Source organism: Monodelphis domestica, chromosome 7, assembly GCF_027887165.1.
Source record: "Monodelphis domestica isolate mMonDom1 chromosome 7, mMonDom1.pri, whole genome shotgun sequence".
NCBI lineage: Eukaryota > Metazoa > Chordata > Mammalia > Didelphimorphia > Didelphidae > Monodelphis > Monodelphis domestica.
The window spans coordinates 279,089,059-279,112,886 of record NC_077233.1 but is presented as its reverse complement, the minus strand read 5'-3'; the positions used below and the strand labels follow the sequence as shown (position 1 = coordinate 279,112,886).

At 40.6% G+C, this 23,828-nt stretch overlaps 1 protein-coding gene across 8 annotated transcripts in view; it reads left to right on the top strand.

Moving 5' to 3' along the window:
- Positions 1-23,828, top strand: part of PEMT (phosphatidylethanolamine N-methyltransferase) — a 188,918-nt gene that overhangs the window by 101,873 nt on the left and 63,217 nt on the right. For all 8 annotated transcript variants that reach the window (XM_007498376.3, XM_007498377.3, XM_016423923.2 and 5 more), the window contains exon 3: positions 3,746-3,861. In XM_007498376.3, coding sequence (XP_007498438.1) covers positions 3,746-3,861 — 116 coding nt within the window. The remainder of the gene's footprint in view (positions 1-3,745; positions 3,862-23,828) is intronic.

Genomic DNA, 23,828 nt, shown 5'->3' with positions numbered 1-23,828 from the left:
TATTTCTATATTATTCATTTTTAAGAGAGTAATCTTATAAAATCAAAACCCCAAACCATATACCCAAATCAATAAGTGGTAAATCATGTTTTCATCTGCATTTCTACTCCAACAATTCTTTCTCTAGGTGTGAACACAGTAGCCTTGACCAGGCCAGAATAAAGAACTTTTAGCCCCTTCATTTTGGGCAGAGTTAATATAGTCTAATATCACTTCAGCTTTAGTGGCTGCCATGTCAGACTGTTGAATGATACTGAATTTGCAGTTCACTGAAACCTCCATAGCATCTAGGAAAATTAACTGTTATTAAGAAGCTTGACATTATACATCAATACAAACAATTATACTTGCTTAGTAACTATTTAAGGGCAGCTAGGTGGTACAATGGTAGAAGACTGGGCCTGAAGTCAGGAAGATTTGAATTCTAATCTAGCCCTAGACACTTGTTACTCTGTGACCGTGGGCAAGTCACTTAACCCCTATTTGTATCAATTCCTCATCTGTAAAATAGGGACAATCTGAAGAAGGAAATGACAAACACTCCAGTATGTTTGCCAAGAAAACCTAATGGACAAAGTCCACAAGGTCACATAGAATTAGATACAATTACACAAGAAGTAACTGTTTACATTTAAATAAATTTCTATTTATTTAAACTTTTTCAGATTCTTTATCTGAGCGCCCATCAGGATTCTCTGTCCATTGACTTTTCTTCATATGATCATAGTTAGTGTGTACCCCATAGTTAGAATGTACCCCATTCTATTGATTCTCTCTTTTTTCTTCTTTGTGTTATTTCATAAAGCTCCTTCCAGAGTCTTGATGGTCCTTGTACTTGTTTATCTAATTGATTTAAAGCATTCCATTAATATGTCACAATTTATTTAACAATTTCCTGTGGCTAGACTTTAGGTTGCTTCTACATTTTTTTAAAATTACATACAATTCTGCTTTGAAGATCTTGGAACAAACAGCTTTTTGTTTGTTTTTTATAATACTGTCAGGATATATTAGTAACAAATGAGGTCGGAGATTAAAGGATGTGATTATTTTTTTAACTGTTACTACAAACTACCAGATTGCTCTCTATATAGATTCTAAAAGTTTGCATAAAAGTACCTGTTTTGTCACAACCACACCAGCATTGAATTTCATTGTTTTTAATTATCTTTGCCAGTTTGATGGTTTTAAGATGGTGTGCCATTTTTCTGTTTATTAACAAATCTTTATTATGAGGTCCAACTTTTTCCCCCAGCCAAATTTTCTGTACTTCTAGAATTGGTTCTTTGCATTTAAGTGTAAGGCATTTGTCCCTGAATCATCCCAGAGGTGAGCTCTGCAACTTTAGGACCCTGTAATTTTACCTGAGTCTCAGAATGGTAGACTAACTTATCCAGTCATCCAGCAAGTTAGTGATGGAGAGGGCTCAGCCAATAGGTCTTTTGATTTCTTTCCAACTCATCTATTGTTTTTTCCATTATAATAGTGGTTCCCAAATTTTGTCAAATGTTTGTTTGATAATTGATTTGTAGAAGTTCTATTTGCATAAAACTTTTCAGGAATATTGCCATTGAAAGGTCTGGTATAGATCCTGCATTGTTCTCACTGATGCAGGGGTTGGAGGACACTAAATAATAATAATTCATTTATATAGTATTGTATGATTTATAAAACACATCTTCAATGAAAATTTAACATTAAGCATCTACTCTATGTCAGGCAGTTTGTGAGGGACTTGGGATCCAAAACCAAAAATAAAACAGCTGCTGCTGTCAAGTGCTTCTATTCAGTTGGGAAGTTTGTGTATTGTCTGCTATGTGCCGACTACTGTACGAGTTCCTTTTTTTTTTTAAACCTTTACTTTCTTTCTTAGTAACAATTCTAAGACAAAAGGGCAGGCAAGGGTGAGGTACCTGGGGCCCAGGAAGTGTCTGATGCTAGATTTGAACCCAGTATCTCCATCTCTAGGCCTGCCACTCAATCTGCTGTGCCACCTTGCTGCCCCCGTGCTAAGCACTTTACAAATAATATCTCATCTGGTCCTTAAAATATCCCTGCCACACTGATGCTATTATGATCCCTGCTTTACATTGGAGGAGACTAAGATAGAGGTTTAAGCCTAGAGTCACACAGCTAAGGCAAGGGGAGAGTGGCAGAGATGAGGAATCACTTCTTGGGGTGGCACTTGGGTTGAACCTCCGAGGCAGCTAGAGAATCTGGGAAGCAGAGATGAAGAAGGCATGCATTTCATCCTGAAAAAAGTGGCTCAAGCCCAATTTGGAGGGGTGGCGGAGCTTGGCTTAGCAAGGGAGCGTCCCTGGGCGGCATCTGTGTGGAGGACAGATTTGAAGACAGGAGATTGGGCACAGAGAAATTAATGAGGGGTCATTGAAGCCATCCAGGTGAAGAGCGAGGAGGGCTAGAGAGGGGATCATGTGAGCTAGAGAAGCAGAGAAGTGAGAAACTTTGGCAACTGATTGTATCTCAGTGGTAATGGAAGTAAGAGAAGAAGAGGACTCTCAAGATTGCAAATGTGCTTGGCTAGAAAAATGGTTGCACCCTAACGGGACAGAGACTGTAGGAAAATGAGTAATTTTGAGAGGAAAAATGAATTGTGTTTAGAATTGTTGGGTCTGAGATGCAGTGCTCTCCCAAGAGATAGCGGGCGACTCTCTTCTATAGTGCTCTCCTGACTGGTACTCCCAGTGAGGTTACAAATGAGGAGGACGTGTTCAGACAGTTTCAGTGATGTAAAGAAAAACTTGATCATCCGAGGTGTCTGGAAGATGCTTCCCTAGGAAGTACTGGACGCCCCTCCTGTGTCATTGGAGACCTTAACAAAAGGCATTCCTGATCAGATTTGGGGTCAGACCGGCTGACTTCTGAGGTGCCTGCCAGCCCAGGAATCCTTCTCGGTGACTGTGGTTAGTAAGTCATGGGGCAAGAAGCCGAATCTGGGGCTTCTGTTTGCTCTCTTTGTCCAGCCGGCTTTCTGTAATACCAGACTTGAATGAATGAAAACGTCTAAATTATGGAATAAAGCCCTTTTATCCTTTTTCTTTTTCTTTTTCTGCTTTTAAACACATGTAGTTGTGCCAATGTGTCATCTAATGAAGGTCCTTAGTCTGTTCTAATAGATAAACCTGATTCATAATTGGCATTTCTATATGTAAATAGTGATTCTAAAGCATTTGGAAATAATTCAGGATGCCTAAGTGGTTTAATTATACCACCTCCCCTTACCAAATTACTTAAGCTGTTCATTTGTCTCGGAGATAGAGTGAAGACAAGCCAACCCTTTCCCAAAAGACTACACTTTTTGCCTTCTTTGATCTGCAGTACATGAGGCACGTTTGTTGGAACAGCCAGTCTTCTCCTTTCTAATTTGCTCTGGTCTAGGAAAACGGTTAAGTAAAAATGTTAGCATTGGCTATAAAAACTGGGGACTCAGTTGACTCTAAGAGCTCTGAGTAAAAGACAAGTTCACTTGAGCTCTGCTCGCATTCTCCGAGGATTTTTTTCTTGGTTGTATTCTAGACAGTCTAGTTCCTGTTAGATAAATCTCCCCAGCCGTTCAACATTAACATCATGTTGCCAAAATGGAGACCTTTATACCATCTACTTTCATGAATAAATATATCCACTGTACGTATATTTTGCTAAAGTCACTGAATGTTCCGATAAAATGAAGTGGCAGAATTTACGAAATTGCTTTCTCCTTTTCTTCTTTATTTCCCATATTTAGGTTGCAAGATGGGAACACAAAACACGCAAGCTGAGCCGTGCCTTTGGGTCTCCCTATCGGGCATGTTACTGCCTGGGCACAACTGTCCTGCTGCTGAACTTCCTCAGGTCTTACTGGTAAGCTAATGACTTCTCCTTGAGCAGCCCTCTTTTCTAGATCACCTTATCCACTTCCCTGCAGAATACTTTCCAGCCCTCTCCTATCCTTGTCTTCAAAGATGAAATACTTCCCAATTTCCCCTGGGGCTCCTCCTTTCTCCAGAGCAAACAAACTTCTTTTTAATTCAATTAGCCAAAAAAATAGTGGTAAAACAACACCTAGAAGAATGTAGGGTTATATAATAAATAAGAATTCATTTTTATGTAGTGCTTTAAGGTTTGCAAAAGGGCTCTCTCCACAAAGAAATCTGCAGGACTTGGACTGGATATGAAGAATGAACTAGAATACAGAATTTCACCAGTGTGTTTTTACAAAGAAGGAAACTGAGGCCTAGAGAGATTAAACTACAGGCTTTCAATCACACAGCCAATAAATGTTCAAGACAAGACTCAACTCTAGGTATTATAGACTCTGTATCTAATGATTTTTCCATTCTTCAATGTTGCCTTATAATAAAATGGATGGCAAGAGGATGGTGTGAGGCATACCAGACTCACCACCGATGATGTCAGAAACACCTCACATTTGAAAGGTAGCTCAATGGATAGTGGGCCAAGCTTGGAGCTGGGAGGACCTGACTTCAGGTCTAGCCTTAGACACTTCCTGGGTTTGTGACCTGGGCAAATTACTTAACTCTGTTTGCCTGGCCCTGACCACTCTTCTGTCTTAGAATTGAGAACAAAGGCAGCTCGATGGCTCAATGGATTGAGAGTCGGGAGGTCCCGGATTCAGATCTGTCCTCAGATACTTCTTAGGTATGTGACCCTGGGTAAATCATTTAACTTCCCACTGCCCAGCCCTTCCCACTCTTTTGCCTTGGAGACAATTACACAGTATTGATTCTAGGGACTTCGAAAAAATGAGATTGATACTAAGACAGAAGGTGAGAGTTTTTATAAAAGAAAAGGAGGCTCAAAATGCAGAAACGTATATATTTTGGCTTCTTCATTCATACTGTGTCTTTGTGTAAAATGGGTGGGAATGGACTGATCTCTTCACCAGTCTGTGAGGATAATGCTCTTTGAGAATCAAAGATGCTTACAGGTGAGAGCTGGAAGGACCTTGGGGGCCACCTAGTGCAGCCCCCTTGCTCTACAGAGAAGGAAGCCAAGATCTGCTAAAGAGAACAATTCCCTTCTCCAAGGTCACCCAGCTAGTTGGTAGCAGAGCTACCACAGTCCAATTTCTTTATATTCCTCACTTTTACTTCCCTGACTATGGTCTATGCTAAAAGGCCCAGAGATGGGCAAACAAAATCCATAGATAAAACAAGAATTCCATTCTGAGTCTTAGTTTCAATCTAACCCTCTGGCAGTCTCTGAGGAGTTAATACTCACAAAATCAAAAGAAAAACAGATAATCCACTCACCTGTTGCCTAATCTTTTCTGTTGTCTCTGAACAGTTTTCCTACTCAATATTAGGGCTTCCAAAATCACCATTTAGTCCATCCTTTTGCTTATAGAAAGCCTAAGAAAAATGAGCCCCCAGGAGACAGAAGGTGGCCTGAACTCAGCTCCCAGATGATTCAGGTTTTCTGCATTACCTAGAGAGAGTCTATCCCTTACAGCCTCCCTCCTCTTCTGGGCAATATTTGTTTGGGGGGCCCTTAACTTCTTGCCCATTTTTGTGCCCCTCTGTTCCCAGCCTGGGTACTCGGGACCCTTATTCTGCCTGCCCAGCACTGTTCTCCTTCCATTAATGGAACCTGATCATTGGCTGAAGAAGATGACAACTGCATACTTTGGTAACTGAATTCAGACTAATCTGCTCATTGAAGCCAATGGATTAATGTACAGTTAACAGAGGAGGGATAGTTTCTTAATCTGAAGTATAAGTAGTAGAATGTTTAGGACTGGTAGAGAGATTATTTTCAGATTTGTGTCTGGTGTAAGCCTCTCTAGTGTAGATGACCATTTATTCTGCTTACGTATGGGGCCAGTCCTGACTATTTAGAGGCAGGATAGAATATAGACCCAGTGCCAGGAAGACTCATCTTCTTGAATTTAAATCTGGCCTCAAATTCATGCTAGCTGTGTGACCCTAGGCAAGTCACTTGACACTTTTTGCCTCGGTTTCTCATCTGTAAAATGAGCTGAAGATGGAAATTGCAAACCACTCCAGTATCTTGGCCAAGAAAACCACAAATGAGTTTACAAAGAGTTGGACACAATTAAACAACAAAAGTCCTATTTATTTGGAGTTAAAGGTAGAGGCAGGACCTTGGTTAATCATGTCCTAGATGGATATTATTTTTAGAGGAGGAGATTAAGGAGATACAGGGCGGCCAAATAATTTGTCCTAAGGTCCCACAGTTAGTGGAACAGAAAAGACTAAAGCTCAGATCCTTCAATTCCCAGTTCAGGGTTTTGAACACAAGGATTTTGATTCTTCCTCAAAGACAAAGGTGAGTCCAAAGGTACATCAAATGGTTTATGCCCTAATGGACACCAGTTTCTCATTCAAAATTGGTGGCTAAGGGCATGGGGATGGGCCAAGAAATATGTTAGAGAGGATGAGGAGTTCTTTTCATTTAATTTTTTTAAACCCTTACCTTCCATCTTAGAATCAATACTAAATGTTAGTTCCAAGGCAGAAGAGTGGTAAAGGCTACACAGTTGGGGATAAGTGAATTGTCTGGGATCACATAGCTGGGAAGTATCTGAGTTCAGATTTGAACCCAGGACCTCCTCTCTCTAGTCCTGGCTCTTGATCCACTGAGCCACCTCACTGCCCCCTGGTGTTTTTTTCTTTTGGAATTATTAAGATAACAACATGTAAACATGTATTAGTAGGAAGAACAAAGTATTCTTCTGTAGTTTCAAATACCATCAAAAATGAAAATCTTAGAAGTTGCTAGGATACGTAGTATAGTATGATACCCAAAATTCTCCTAGGAAGCCCTGGTTGAAAAATTCTCTTTCCTGCTAAAGCTGAGAATTCTACCAATGATGAGGCTTTCCTTTGTGTAAAGCATTCCCCGATCTCTGCCTTCTATGTAAATATTATTATCAAGGGGTAACATTAAGATCTAAAATATTTTTCTGAATGAAGTGATTGGAACCTTTTGTCTTTGAGGAAGTAAAAATCCTCATGGGTTCTGAACCCTGAACTAGGAATTGGAAGATCTGAGCTTTAGTCTTTTCTGTTCCACTAACTGTGGGACCGTAGGACAAATTATTTGGCCTCTCTGGATCTCCCTATCCTCCTCTATAAAATGAGAGGTTTGGACTGGGAGATCTAAAAGAGCCCCTTCCAGCTTTACCATACATTTCAATTTCACTATTTTGCCTTGGGCTCACTTTTCTATCATCTCTTCCTTGGACTACTGAAATTCTGGTTTCTTCCTCTTCATTCCTACCACGATACCGTGTTTGGACATTTGAGGATTGTGCTGCGCCAAAAAAGTACAGAGTGTTTCCTAAAAAATGTTGCTCTTTGCTGGAGAAGATAAGCATTGAACCAGTCCTGATTTTAATTAACGATGTTCTCCTATTTCAATTTTTTTTCCCTAGGAATAGAGGGAGGGAAGGAGCAAAGAACGATGTGTCTGCGTAGGGTAGGTTCTCTGGTGTCCAGAAGAACTGAGTGTGAAGTCCCCTATGTGAGTCAGCCCAATTAAAGGGGGGGGGGGTCCTCAACAAGATTGTTCTAGGCAGGTATATAAGTACAGCTAGCTTTTAACCAAGGCATAACAATTATGTTAAAATAAGTCCGTGCCCCATAGTTGAGCTGAGTTCTTCCCACAGAGTTCTTCCTACATTCTCTCGTGTCCGAAGTGCTGTTACAGAACATTCTCTATCACAGTAGGACTCGGGGCAGCCAATGGGGTGGAGATTAGGATCTGGTTTCCCTGAACTCATCGTTCTCTTGGTTGCTAAGAAAGTGCAAATCTGAAAGTTCTCGTCTGTTCTTCCCAGATGTTGGTTTTAATAGATGACTCTGTGACATTTGTGTTCCTCCATATTGTGTCTGTGCTGGCTGAAAATAGCAGAGCCCTCAGTGGGGAGTGAGAGAGAATGCCTAGATTGACTCTGGGGCACTTTGAAGACCACAATGCAATTTCCATGATATCTGTGACAGTATGTTCTGTTAGAATAAGGAAGAAATATTTGAAAGTGACAATACTGAAAGATGGAAGGAGCTCGTGTCTTGTCATGGCCCCAGAAAGGCATGTAGAAACAATAGATTTAGTTAGAAGGACTTGGAGATCATTTAATCTGACCTCATTTTACAGATAAAGCAACAGAGACTTGGTAAAGAGAGGTAATTTTGGTCACACGGAGTAAGTGGCAGAGTCTAAATTCTTCACTATTCCTCTTTGATTAATCAAATCCTACCTGTCCTTCAGGACCCACTTCCTTCTGATTTATTATCTAGCCTCCTCTGGTCTCTCCCCTGAATTTAGTCCTGATGTTCTTGATTTGTTTGGGGAGCATTCATTTTATCTTCCCAGTTAGATCATAAATGTTTAAAAAAATTCTTATCTTCTGTCTCTGTATTGGTTCCAAGGCAGAAGAGTGTGAGGGCTACACAATGAGGGCTAAGTGACTTGCCTAGGGTCTCCCAACTAGGAAGTAGATGAATCCAAATTTGAACCCAGGACCTCTCATCTCTACGCCTGGCTCTCAATCCCTTGAGCCACCTAGATGCTCCCAATCATAAGTTTTTTACGGGTGGAATAGGTCTCTTTGGTATGGTTGGAGGCTAAGAAAACCTCCCTCACTGCCACAGTGCCAAATTTATACCATTAGAGAGTGATAGCCTTAGGATTTGAAGGCTAAAAGTAATTGTCCTTTGTTAAATTATGGGTATTTCGATGGGGAATATATGTGGTATTAAAAAAAAAGGCACCATTAAAACTTTAAAAATGTATGTGTCCTTATACACATACACACATTTACATCTGTACAATGCAGATGGCTCTGGGTAATAGAATCACGTTGGAGTCACTATTGGCTAGCGCCCTGCCAGGACTCCATTTGTCAGATCCTTAGAACAAGCCCCTGCTGAAGCAGGGTTCTAGGTAGGCATTATTTCCCTGCATAGGCAAGAGGGAAGAGTAATAAAAGGGGGAGAAAGAAGAGAGTCCAGTGAGAAAATGTTCCAGATTCCTAAGTTTTCTGAGAGTCGGGTCGTCTAAACATATCACACCAGTCAAGCTCTTGCCCTCAATCCTGGTGCTGCTGTTGAGCAAAGATGAGAGAAGTTCTGAGCTTTCCATCTTTGATTGAGGTGCATCTTGGCTAGAGCTACGCCAGGGGTTGTTTCAGTCCTGTCCAACTCGTGACCCCCCCTAGGATTTTCTTGGCAAAGATACTGGAATGGTTTTCCATTTCTGTCATCCAGCTCATATAACAGATGAGGAAACTGAGGCAAATATGGTTAAGTGACTTGCCTAGTGTCACACAGCTAGTAAGTGTGCCCTAAAGGCACATCTAGTACATCAAAATGCTTTAAAGTTTGTCCTCCCCTGTTAGGCAGTTTTTTACTAGACTTGTATGTGCTCACATATGTGTTTGTGCATATATACACCTGTCCACATATATCCACATACATATCTGCTTCCACCCACCCATGTATAGGTAGTGCTAGGTGGTGCGGTGGATAGAGTGCCAGATCGTGGAGTCAGGAAGTTCCATCATCCTGAGTTCAAATCTGGCCACAGATACATGTTAGCAATGTGGCCCTAGGCAAGTCATTTAACCCTCTTTGCCTCAGTTTCCTCATCTGTAAAATGAGCCAGAGAAGGAAATGGCAAACCATTCCAGTATCTCTGACAAGCCCAATAAGGGTCACAAAGAATTAGACATGATTAAAAAATGACTGAACAGCAAAAACATATATAGGTAGATGATAAAAAATATACATGGGGGGGGGGCAGCTAGGTGATTCAGTGGATTGAGAATCAGACCTGGAGATGGGAGATCCTGGGTTCAAATTTGGCCTTATATGTGACTCTGGGCAGATACTTAACCCCCAATGCCTAACCCTTACTGCTTTGGCCTTGGAACCAATACATAGTATTTCTTCGAAACATTTATTATATAATTATATGCTTATACACAACAATATGCTGTATAATACAATAAGTATATAATATATAAATATTATAGATACATAGACTTATATATATATAAACAATATAGACATACGTAGACTTACACAATAAAATCTTGATTAACCAATCTATAGATCAATGGACATTTATTTAGTACCTGACTAGGTGTCAACCAATGTGCTAGACTCAAGAGATCCAAGTATAAAAGCTTAGAACCTGATTCACTGATGTCATGAAGGGGCCACTTGAGCTGAGTTTTGAAGGATGGATGCGGTTTGGATAATCAGAGAAGAAAGAGGGAAAGACGCTCTCTGGGAAGAAATAGTTTTCACATACGAGTGAAGGTAGGAGAGAGCATTTTCTCTAGAGATGAGACTAGTCTATCTGGATCAATGAAAGATAAGATGGAGTACATAGAATGGGACCCCGAAATCTAGATTCGTCTGAATACTGGAGGACAACATTTTAAAGATTTTTGCGTCTGGGAATGACAAGCTGTGTTAAAATGTAAAATGCCATTAAAATGTGAGGGCCATTGAACCAAATGAGTGTGATAATTGCTTTTCGGCGTTGCTCAGAGCTTTGGTCTGCCTCTCCTTTACCGTTTGATCGGGGAGAATATAACCCTTTTGGTTCAGAAGCCCTGGCACAAAGGGATTGGTCAGGGAACGTCGTATTCCTATGATGACCTAGAAAATCTGTGAATAATTGGCTTAAATAGGTAAAGCAAAAAAAAAGCTTTGTGGATGAGGGGATGCATTGAAGAAAATGGTCAGATCAGCCTCATTGGAAGACAGTGGACTGGAAGAAACCTTTGTATGTGATGATGTTGTTATGAAACCTTATTTCCTGGATTGGCTGGTTAGAGAGCAATTAGCTTGCCTCTAGCCAGTGGGTCCTGTTTGTCCAATTACTCCTCAGTAAAGTGCCGTGGAGAGATTGTAATAGCTTCCTTCCTCACCAATCCCAACATCTTGTGTTATTGACCTCATCTTATATAACCTGACTATATTCCTGACAGCCCACAAACTAAGTAGAAAAACTGACCCCTGCCTCTGCCCCTAAACTTCCCTTCTGCTTGCTTGCGCCATTCTGAGCACTCGGGGAGGGGGAGGAAAAGACATTCATTTGGGCAGAGCTTAGACTTTCCAGTCCAGTGTTTCCTAGTACCATATTGCTGGCTTGCTTCTGGGCACTTTTGTTTCCTAAACTGGTAGCTCAAAAAGTTCCTTGCCTGTTGCTGTTGTCACTGCCAATTCTCACCATTTTTCCTGATCAGAAAAAAGGGATCAGAGATGGGAGTAGCCACCGAGGAACCTCTCTGCAAACAAAGAATGAGGTTTGTGACTTTTCTTTGGAGCCTTATTCCATCTGCTTTCCCAAGAGCATTTGAAGTTTGCTTTGCATGGACATGTAACAACTTTCCCCCAGGTCCAGGCTCCATAGAACTCGTAAACCTGGATTATCGCTCTGGCAGGGGCACTAAAGAACAGGTTCTGGGAGCGTGAGACTGTCCTACACCCACATGGCTGACCAAGCATGGCATTCTCTTCTTTTTCATGACTGCTGAACCAAGATTAAGACAAAGAAAATATTTAGACAAGATAAAAATAGTTTCTTCTCAAACATTTTGGCATTATTAAAGCTTTGCATTATTGACAATTTTTTTTCTTACAAGTATTATTACTTTTTTCTTTATGAAGTTAAGTATCCCAAAATGAATATATTTTTGTATAAGATTCTGTCATTATCAGTTGTCTTCTCTCATATTCTCTCATTGACTCCTTTGTTGATCTTTTAATAATCTTTGATAGGGAATCAGAGTACTCTTCATAAGAGTAATAATAAATCAACAAACATCAATTAGATGCTTACTATGTGCCCGAGTGTGCTAGAGCTGGAGGATACAAATACAATAATTATGACCCTCAAGTAATCCTAACAAACTATAGGATATATAGCAAGCTTTTGAAATTTTATGGATAACAAGGGAAGAAATTAAGAAGAATAATTGAAATATTCAGATAATCCAAAACTTTACTGAGCTACTTCCCTCAGTCTCCTCCCTCCACAAACACATTACCAGAGTTGATCACTGAAAGTAGCATTGATTAAAAAAAGGGAGGGTGGGCAAATGGGTAGCATTATTGACAAAGTGCCAGGCCTGGACTTGGGAGGACCTGGGTTCAAATCTGGTCTCAGACACTCCCTATCTGTGTGACTCTAGGCAAGTCATTAACCCCAATTGTGTAGCCCTTACTGTTCTCCTGCCTTAGAACCAATACTTAATAGTGATTCTAAGATAGAAGGTAAGGGCCTAAGAAAAAAAAGATAACACTGATTAAGAGATCCCAAGTTTGAATCCAAATTCTGCCATTTATTTCCTGTGTGACCTTGAACAAGACACTTAACTTTTCTTCATCTGTGAAAAGGAGGGACTAGAATAGATGATCTCTAAGATTCCCTGGAGTTCTATATTCTACATAGTCTATAAGCTGAGACCTGACAATCCACAAAAAGTAACAAAACACTAAATTGTTATCATCTGTGCATATGGATGACATTTTTGCCACTTTGTAGATTTAGATTTGTAAGTCTGTAACTGATTAGATATGTTCTTTTCACTGGGAGACATTGGTGTTTAGAGGACCTTTGCCACCAGGTACTCAGAACCTCCAGAAACCAGAACCCAAGTGCCAGTTCTCTGTGTAGGATACATCCTGGATAGATCCTGGATAGATCTCGTCTCCCAGAATGGGACCAGAGTAATTATGCAGAGTGTGATTTCAGCCCAGCCCTTGAATGGCTGATTACCAGGGACTTCCTGTTCAAGATATCCAGCTAGAACTCCCCACTGCCTTTGTATCTAGCTCCTTGGTACTAGGAGTGACAATTCATCCTTGTGAAGTGTTCCATCATCCCAGGAGGGTGATGGAACAACTCAACCACTTCCACAGTAGGTGATGGGCAGCTTCCCCTCACTTTTGCTCCTCTAATCCCTGTGTGTGTCTGCTGAGGGAAAAAAAAAAATTATCCCTGCTATTTCGTTTTTAAAAAATCTTCTCTTAGATTCCACACTAAATATCATTTCCAAGGCAGAAAAGCAGTAAAGGTAAAGTAAAATTATATTTATTATAATATATTTTAGTAAAAAAATACATGATTTCTCTTCATGTTAGGAATATTATACATTGGTTTTAGTGTTAGGACTTGGGTTCACATTTATCCACCTCAGTCTCCTTTTCTGTAAAGTCAGGTTAGATTAGGTGGTCCCAGAGATTATTTATATATCTGTGTATATATACATACATACATATATATATATTTATCATCCTGGCTGCCTTTATCAACTGTGCCTCTATACTATCTCTTGTACCATTCCCTTATCTCTCTTCCTATAGCCAACACCCTAGTTTAGGATTTCTACACCTCTGGCTCTCTCTCTCTTTTTTTTTAAACCTTTATCTTTCCTCTTAGAATCAACGCCATGTATTGGTTCCTAGGCAGAAGAATAGTAAAGGCTAAAGGGGTTAAGTGACTTGCTCAGGATCACACAGCTAGGATGCGTCTGAGGCCAGATGGCTCAAAAACCTTCAATGGCTTTCTGTTACCTCTAAGGATAAATGACCAATTTTTTAGGCCATCATTTTAGGTGCTTCATATTTTGACTGCATTCTACTTTTATGTCTTGATTTCTGGTAATTCTCCATATGAGACCCAGAGAAGCTCATGAGACAGTAGAAAGGGGGAAAAGAGGGGTGTATGAAGGAGTTAATAGGGCTATGAAGGGAGAATTGTGGCATGGAAAGGATACTGGATTGGATGGGAGATCTGGGTTCAAACAACAGCTCTGTCTTTTATTTTCTGTGTAACCTCAAGCATTTTTCATCTCTGAGCCTCATCTTCCCTCTGTAAAATAAGGCCATTGGATTATATGAGCTCTAAACTTTTTTCCACCTCCAGATCTGTGATTCCAGGTTCCTCTATTGCCCCTTACCTCAGCCTTCTGCACACCTTAATAAGAAGGTCTGATTTCTAGGCCAGCAACATCTTAAACTGGAAATAGTTGGAACCTGTGTGTGGGTTTGTTTGTTGGAGGCAGGGGTATTGGAAAGAAAATAAAATGTTCTTCCTTAAAAGAAGCCCTAAATATTGTTCCACATGTGTCTGTCAGGCTCTAAGAAACTGTAGCATGCACAGTGACCACACTCTGGTAAAATCATCTTGGCTAAAGGTCTGACCCAGGTTGGGTCCTGAAATCCATCAGTGTATTAGGTGGGTGTCTATCACAGCACGTCAAGACTTCTTCCTGAAGAATGAGCAGATGAGAACAGTTGGTCCAGGTGGTCCTGCAGGCAGCTGAAGTAGGCACTGGAAATTGCTTAGAGTTTGGTCAGACATCAAAGATATCTGCATTCCCTGGTCATCACTAGTCATCTTAACTTGGTCTTGCCACTGGAAGGAGGAGTGGGGCTGACAACTCTGTGCACCTCTGCCTCACTTAAATCCAATTCACACACAAGTCAAGACATCACCGGTGATATCATTGATCGTCTCCAAAAACCCATGAACAGAAGAGGAGACGTGGGCAAGTCAAGCATTTGGGGGTGGTTGGTACCCTCTGAGTAGATGGAATGAAAGCTTCTCAACAGAAGACGTAGACACTGGTCCTCCAATTCTCTGTATTCATTTCCCTCCCAAACCAGGCTCTTAGATCTAGCAGCAGGTCAAGAATAGCTCTGTCTATGTGGCCCTCAGTTAATTCAACAAATATATGCTGAATCCCTGTTGTGTGCTTAGTCCTGTGATATGACAGAACCAGCACTCATGGTAATTGTTGTTTGATGGGTAAACAAGGCTTAGGCACATGAAACAGAGGACAAAATAGACTTGTACAGAAGCATCTTATTTGAATTAGAAAGTGGGGGCAGCTGGGTGGCTCAGTGGATTGAAGGTCTGGCCAAGAGATGGGAAGTCCTGGGTTCAGATGTGGCCTCAGACACCTCCAACTTGCCTAGCCCTTACCACTCCTCTGCCTTTGAAGCAATCCGCAGTATTGATTCTAGGATAGAAGGAAAGGATTTAAAAATAACATTTTAAATAAAAACAATTAAAACCTGCCATAGTCTGTAGTATATAGGATATATGCTATATAAGTGGTCAGGAAAAAGAAATAAGCGTCCCTTGGAGTTAAGCAAAGGGACTTCTGGGACTATAGGCTTTTAAGAAGACAAACCTGTTCTATAACAAAGTATCAAGGGAGCAGAAAGTCATTTCTTCTTTGAAGCTAACAGTGTTGCCGTCTTCACAAGTCTCTTCTCCTTAAAATTACATTTTATATTGAATAAACTAACAAAAGGAAATGAAAACACACGGGCTGTCAGCCGCAATGATCCTCTTTGTTAACAGAGATTGATTGGCAGCTGCTCCGTCACCAGTGTCCAGGATACTGGGGTGCTGTTGAGAGCTGGAAGCAGAGAAATAGGAGGTTTTCTCCTGCCTCCTCACTTCCACCTCCAACCTAGACTGATTACCAAGGAGACGAGGGAGCAGACCAACCTGCAGCCCAGTTCCTTCCACAGGACTTGCGGCTTACTGATTTGGTTCATTGTCAGTCTCAGACTCTCAGGAGACTGGCTTTGAGATAGCTGAGAAGGAATCATTATATTTCTACACTGGTGATGACAAGTCTATATTCCTATCCATTTCTTCCTCTGGAAACTTCTTGAATGTCGCCATTGTGCCTAGCCTAGGGTTCTTTTTTCCCAGTCCTCTGATTTCCTCACACTTAAATTCACTAATTAGCCACCTGGGGGAGAGGTTCAATGTGGAGAGACTTGGAGGTCATGAAACGCCAGAGGACTTTTGCTTTCCTTTATCTTTTTAGGAAAAAAATGACAGCCTGCCCACATTGTTGATACCTGGGGAGACGGATGCTGACTCAGAAGGCCAGCAGTGAGGGGCATTGGATTCTAAGAGAGAGAGGAAGAGGCAGCAAATTGAACCTATTTCTGGAAAACAAACTGCCTAACAATCACAGAGGTTGAGCAGATGAGGATAATGTTGTTATTGTGTAGTTATTAATTAATTAACACTGAAAATCTGCAACGCATTGATTTCCAGGCTGTGTGGCATAGAAACTAGAAGTAGAAGACTGAAGGTTAGGGAAAGCACTTTTCTCTCATTTCGCTTTTTAATTTATTTTTTTTTTTACCAATTACATATAATAACAGATTTCCTCACATATTTTTCCAAGTTATAGGATTGGACTGATCTCCCTCCCTCTTTTTCCCTTCCCCTACTCCCAGAGCTGGCAGGTAGTTCCATCTGGGTTATACATGGATTATCATGCCAAACACATTTCTATCTTCATTTTTGTGAATAATCTTACAAAACCCAAATCCCCAAACATAAACCCAAATAAACAAGTGAAAATTTGTGTGTTTTCTTCTGCAGTCTGATTCCCACAGTGCTTTCTCTGGAGGTTGTATAATATAGCATTGTTTGTCATCAGTTCCTCAGAATTGTCCTAGATTGGGGAAAGCACGCTTATATACATTCATACATATGTGGAGAGAGAGAGACAGAGACAGAGACAGAGACAGAGACAGAGACAGAGGGAGAAACAGAGAGAGAGGGAGAGAGAGAGAGAGAGAGAGAGAGAGAGAGAGAGAGAGAGAGAGAGAGAGAGAGAGAGAGAGAGAGAGAGAGAGACTGGTAAACTGATAACTTAATGATAAGCTATCATTAATAATATAGGATAATGATCTAACATAGTTAATAATGTAAGACAATCAGAACACAGTATACTTATTCCCTTCCCCCCCATTAAACACTATGCTGCTGCTGTGCTTTCTGTATTTTCTTTGTTGTATATTTAATGCATGTCACTGATTCCCTTTATTTTTAACCAGTAACCGTTTTAATATCTACTTTGAGATCTAGCGTTGCTAGACCCCCCCTCCTTATAACTAAGTACTTGGCTCTAGTATCGCCTGGTGTTGCCCAAGGGATGCTGAAGAAACTACAGATGTTTAGCCTGGAGAAGGAAAACTTTGGTGGTGGTGGGAGGGTGGCACTTGACTGTGGTCCTCAAATACCTAAAAGGTCCTCATGTGGAAGAAGACATAGTCTTGGTTCTGTATAAGGCCAGACCTAGGAGATGGGGAAGTGGTTTATCAGCTATGGATGCTGACACTCAAGACCCTCTATGAAATGTGTGCAATTTACTTTTTTTGTTTTTTTAACCCTTACCTTCTGTCTTGGAATCAATACTGTGTATTGGTTCCCAGGCAGAAGAGTGGTGAGGGCTAGGCAATGGGGTTAAGTGACTTGCCCAGGGTTACACAGCTGGGAAGTGGCTGAGGCCAGATTTGAACCTAGGACCTCCTGTCCCTAGGCCTGACTCTCAATCCACTGAGCCACCCCGCTGCCCCCTATGCAATTTACTTTTTAAGCTTTATGCCATCCTATAGACCTTAATGTATCCTATTTCCTAATTAAATTGGATTGTTCTCCTTTGTAAAACTTTACGTAAGAACCATCCCTCAAATGACAGTGATTTGTCCCCTCAAAATAGAGGGCACAGAGAGAATTTAGGCCTGAGGTATTTATAATATGTTCTCTTGGGTCATGGTTGTTGATAAATGTTACCCCTTGGGAAGGGTAGGCTCCTTGAGAGAAAGGTCTGTATTATGGATTTTGCTATATCTCTTAACACTATGACCTGCACACCGGTCCTTAATAATATTTGTTGAAGGAATTGCACATTCCTAGAATTGAAGAAAATATCAGAGATCTAGGCCAATTTCTACCCAATATGTGAATATGCTCTACAACATTTCGAATAGCCTCTCTTTGGTTAAATACATCCACTGATGAGGAACTCAGTATCTCTCAAGCCAGCCCATTTTAGTGTTGGACAGCTCCAATAATTTTTCTTTATGTTGAACCTCTTCCCCATTTCCTAGCTCTGGCCTTATACAGAAGCCCGTCTGTACATGGGGAATATGCAATTAACAATCAGAACTATGTATGAAAACAAGGTCATGCCCCAGCACCTACCTTGCAGAGTTGTTATAAGAATAAGATGAAATATATTTGCAAGAGTGCCTAACAGTCTGCCTGGTACATAGTAAGTGGAATAGAAATGCTTATTCCTTTCTCCCTCCCCTGACCAGAAACTGTTATTGTGCTCTGTGTGTTCTCTTTGTGGTTTACTTAGTGCATGTCACCGATTACCTTTTTCATGTTTTAACCAGTATCAAGTTTTAATGATTACTGCTTTATAGTATAATTCGAAATCTGGCACTTCTAGACCTCCTTCCTTCCCCTGTTTTTCTTTATCTCCTTTGATATTCTTGACATTTTGTTTCTCCAAACAAATTCTGTTATTAGTTCTAGTTCTATAAAATAATCCTTTAATATTTATGTATCCCAGAAGAAGTAAATTAATTTAGACAGTATTACAATTTTTGTTTTATTGGCTTGGCTGCACTATGAGCAATTAATATCTCCTCTTTACCAAGAAGAAAAAAAAATCCTCTAAGTAAAAGCAAAATAATAGACATTGCCACTGGATTGGGGGCTTGATTTGAAAGCTCTGGCATTATGAAAGGGCACCTTTGTCCCTCTTCAGCCCCATCTGCCTATGTGTTCATCCCTACATCTTTGGTGATATATATTTATATTGGATATTGAATATATGTAAATATATTCATTAAACTATAATAGGAATTAAATAAATATATATTGTGTTATATTACATAAATAATTAAATATATATATATATCACTTGAACCCATTTCCCTATTATTCATTTTTGTAAAAGAGCAGTCCTTTAAAACCAAAACCCTCAATCACATACCCATATAAACAATTAGTAAATCTATGTTTTCTTCTGAATTTCTACTCCCACAGTTCTTCCTCTAGATGTGTCCCCACATCTTTGGCTCTGTATGTCTATCCCCAGATCATGTGTTACACATCCTCTCTTATTTGTGTCTGAGCCCCACATGTCTCTTCTTCCTCTCCTTATTCCTCTTGTTACAGCCATGCCCCAACATGGCTGGTCCAAGCCCCAAGTGTGTTCCTTCTCCTCCTGTGTCTCTGTCTCTTGTTCCCACATGTCCTTGAATTATGTGCTGGCCTCCTCCCTCCATGGTGGGGGGGAAGCCCCTTTCCTGCCTCCCTCCTTCTTCCCTTCCTCATGTCTGCAAGTAGATTCACATTACGGTAAAAATCTATAGAATGGTCCACTTGCATGAAGTAGAAACTATATATAAACTTAAATATTTGTGTAATATAATGTGCATATAAATATGCATATATATGCAGTTTCTATTCTCAGTAATCATATGATATATATATAACTTTTCTCAAGTAATATTTCAGGTTCTTAACTTTTTTTTTAGATTCGTCTAGGTCTGGAAAGGGGACACACTGAGGTCCCTAAATATTATATTTTTCTATTTCTTTCTATAATTTGATTAATTTTTTCTTTAAATATCTAAGTGCTCTCCTATCTAGGACATAAGTATTGATATTGTTTTAATGTCTTTGGTAGCTTTAACTATAGTGTAATTTCCCAGTTGATATCTTTTAACCATATTTATTTTTTTAAACTGTTACCTTCCACCTTAGAATCAATACTAAATATCAGTTCCAAGACAAGAGCAAGTTCCAAGGACAGTAGTTAAGAGACTTGTCCAGGGTCACACAACTAGGAAGCCTGAGGCCTGATTTGGACCCAAGACTTCCCATCTCTAGGCCTGGCTCTCTATCCACTGAGCCATCTAGATGCCCCAACCATACCTTTTTTTTTTTTAACTCTTGCCTTCCATTTTAGAATTTAGAATTAATACTGTGTATTGGTTCCAAAGCAGAACAGAAGGGCTAGGCAGTAGGGGGTTAAGTGACTTGCCCAGGGTCACACAGCTATATATATATATATATATATATATATATATATATATATATATATATATATATATACATATATATATGATAGATATGATAGATATGCCATATCTATTTTTATGTTCTCTTCTGAGATCATGATTACTAACCCTACATTTTCAGAATTTACCTAAAATAATTATAGTAAATATAGAGTGTTCTGCTCTATCCTCTCATTTTAATTCCATGTCAATCCTCGTGTTTTGAGTGTGCTTTTGGTAAACAGCATACAGTACTATTGGAGCCTCTTTTCTAATCTAGTGTTCTAATCTTCTGTTTTATGGATGAACTCATGACATTCACACGCTTGGTTGGGATTGTTAATTGTATATTTCTCATCATCATATTTTTTATTTTTCCTCTCTTTGCTCTCGACCTTCTATTTCCAAAGAAGAAGAGAGTGAAAGATAAGAATGCATATCCAGTATCTGAAATTGAAATGGTCTGCTTCTGTCCCACTGCCCCTTGTTCCTTGTGACCAAGGCTTTTTTTTTTCTTTTAGACTTCCTTAGTGGTTGTTTTGACATCACTCTTTTCTTCTGGCTTTGAGTCTTGAGTCTCTCTGAATCCATTGTATTTCTCTGTAATGTTTGGATTCTTTTATCTTTTACTCATATTTCCAGCCTCAGTTCCTGATCTGACAGCCTGTACCACAACCAGGTTTCCCCCTTCCCATATGCCTAGATGGATTAGTAAACTTTGTTTGGTCCTGAAACCAATTCTCTGGGATCTTTCTTGCCGTCTTCCACTTCCCCTGTTGTGTCTGCTCTCAGAGCACCCTCCTCTCTCTAGCCTGCTCCCACTTCTGCCACATGCTTGTTCTCTGTCTCTCTGTCTCTGTCTCTCTCTGTGTCTCTTTCTCTCCCTCTTCCTTCTCCCAACCTCCCAGCCCTCAGCTTCGAGTGATTCTGGAGCATCTTTGTTCTGTTCTAGCAGTAGGCATCTGCTTGTTTATCTGTTGTGCATGCCGGCTTATCGATACCCCTTTTCTAGTGTCCTTCGAGTGATTCTGGAGCATCTCTGTTCTGTTCTAGCAGTAGGCATCTGCTTGTTTATCTATTGTGCATGCCGGCTTATCGATACCCCTTTTCTAGTGTCCTTCAAGTGATTCTAGAGCATCTCTGTTCTGTTCTAGCAATAGGCATCTGCTTGTTTATCTGTTGTGAGTGCCGGCTTATCGATACCCCTTTTCTAGTGTCCTTCGAGTGATTCTGGAGCATCTCTGTTCTGTTCTAGCAATAGGCATCTGCTTGTTCATCTGTTGTGCATGCCGGCTTATCGATACCCCTTTTCTAGTGTCCTTCGAGTGATTCTGGAGCATCTCTGTTCTGTTATAGTAGTAGGCATCTGCTTGTTTATCTGTTGTGAGTGCCGGCTTATCGATACCCCTTTTCTAGTGTCCTTCGAGTGATTCTGGAGCATCTCTGTTCTGTTCTAGCAATAGGCATCTGCTTGTTTATCTGTTGTGAGTGCCGGCTTATCGATACCCCTTTTCTAGTGTCCATGGGAACCAGACACTTGCTGTCTTTTGGGTGTTCTCTATTATTCCATGTTCTGGTGCTCTTTTTAGATTTTGCAGGAGATCTTTGGGAAAGCGCTAGGATCCTCTATCACTGTTCATGCAACCATTTTAACTAAAAGTTCAGCTGGGCTTTGAAAGTTTTGGATTGATGGAGGGAAATGGACATCTGGGCAGTGTTCCAGGCAGGGGCACAACAACGACATAAAAGTGAGAATGAGTTATGTAGGAGCCAGAAAGGAGACCAAGCTGCATGGAATAGAGTACCTGCTTCGAGGAAAGGAAAAGGGGTTCGTTAGGTTGGGCTGACTCTTATGGCTATACTGAGAACTAGGCAGGTTGGAGGAAGAGACACAAAAAGCATATGAATAATTATGGCATTTCCATGAAGCCTCCCCTATGTGTCTCTGCTTTGCAAATGTATCATTTGATCCTCTCTGCAGTCTAGGTAGATAGATGCTATTATCTTTTTTTTAATGGAGGAAAAAGAGTGGCTACACGGTGGATAGAGCACCTGGTCTGGACTTAGGACTACTCCTTTTTCTGATTTCAAATCTGGCCTCAGATACTTACTAGCAGTGTGACCCTGGGTAGGTCAGTTAACCCTGTTTGCCTCTGTTTCCTCATCTGTAAAATGAGCCGGAGAAAGACATGGCAAACCACTCCAGAATCTTTGCCAAGAAAACCCCAGATGATATCTAGAAAAGCTATACCCACCTGAACATCAACAATATTTTGAGGAAACTCCGTGCCCTTATGGAATTAAGTCTAATTGGATAACACAGGCCAGGTGATGGAAGCCTTGAACATCAATAAATCAATGATAGTTATAGTGATAAGAATTCATTCTTTTATTCATTCAACATGACTTATTAACACCTGCTACATACCAGGCATTGGGTTAGATACTGCTGCCTGTCATTAAGCATTATGCCACATTAAAAGATACCCTTATGCCTAGAATTATTAGACTCATGGATTGTTAGATTGAGATTGACCTTTGGGATCACATGGTCCAATGGCCTCGTTTAAAGATTAATGTCTTTATATGTATAATTGGTATTATGTTGCTTGCCTTCTCAATGAGTAGGGGAGGCCCCAAAAACAGAGGGATAGAATTCAGAATTAAAAAAAATTTTTTAATGCTTGCTAAAAAGAAATAAATGTTAAATTTTGGGGGAAAATTTTTAAATTGAATTAGGTTGCCCTTTCCTTGTAAGTTTATCCAAAGTCACACAGGGAATTTCCAAGTAGAGTAAAATTTTTTGTTTTTATTTATTTTAAATTTTGTCTTTATTTTATTCCAGTAAAAAATGTATATATAAGTTTTCCAAAGTTTTATGATTCATGTTGTCTCCCTCCCCCATCCCGGAGCTGACAAGCAATTCCATTGGGTAATATATGTATTATCTAGAGTAAAATTTTTGCTCTCTGGATGAACCTAGATCAGGAACTGCCTCATGGAACAGGATGCCCTATCTGTCTGAATGAGCCCAGAAGAGTGACTTTTGTGTGTATGAAAAAGACGCCAGACTTGGAGATGGTGGAATCTTCCCTGCCTGCTCTGATTGCTGGTAGCCCAGAGCGGTTCCCAGGGCGTTGTGAACAGCTCTGCCAATGCCCTCACGTTCAAGGCAGGGTAAATAGAAATTCTGTTTGGGTAAAGAGGCCTTGTTGCCAAGGTTTGAGATAGTCCATTATCTCGGGGCAAACAGTACCCCACCTCCCCGTAACCTAAACAGGAGACGGCAGCCAGACACGGGATTACAGCGCGATGTGTTTGTCCTGCCCACGAAGCGTGAAAGGGAGAAGTATGATGGCTTAGGGAGGGATGCCCTATCAAAACAAAGTACATAGAGCTCTCCCACCCTCACCCATAATCCCCTCGCTCCCCAGGTAGCAGATGAAGAGAGAAGTCCTTCAGCTAGGTGTTCACCCTAGGGTGAGCAGGATGTTACTGAGCTCTTAACCCACTGATGATTTGAAAGGACTGGCACTGCTCCAACGAAGGAATTCCCTGTGGGACTGTGGGACTGACACTGTGGCCTGGCCTTGATTCAAGGGCTGTGGGTATGGGAATTGGTTTATTTCTACCCTTGACTTCCAGAGTCTGCCGAGGCAGGCTTCTCCTCGGTAGAATAGCCAGTGTGATAGATTCCCACCGCTGATTCCTAAAACTGCATTCTTGACTTTAGGGGGGCTCCTTTTTGTGGCACAACCACCCCTGAGAAGTGAAACAGAGCACCCCCTAATAAATGCATCTTTAGGGAGCAACTAGGTGCCTCGGTGAATTGAGAGAGCCAGGCTTACAGATGGGAGATCCTGGGTTCAAATTTGGCCTCAGATACTTCCTAAATGGGTAACCCTGGGAGAGTCACTTAACCCCAGT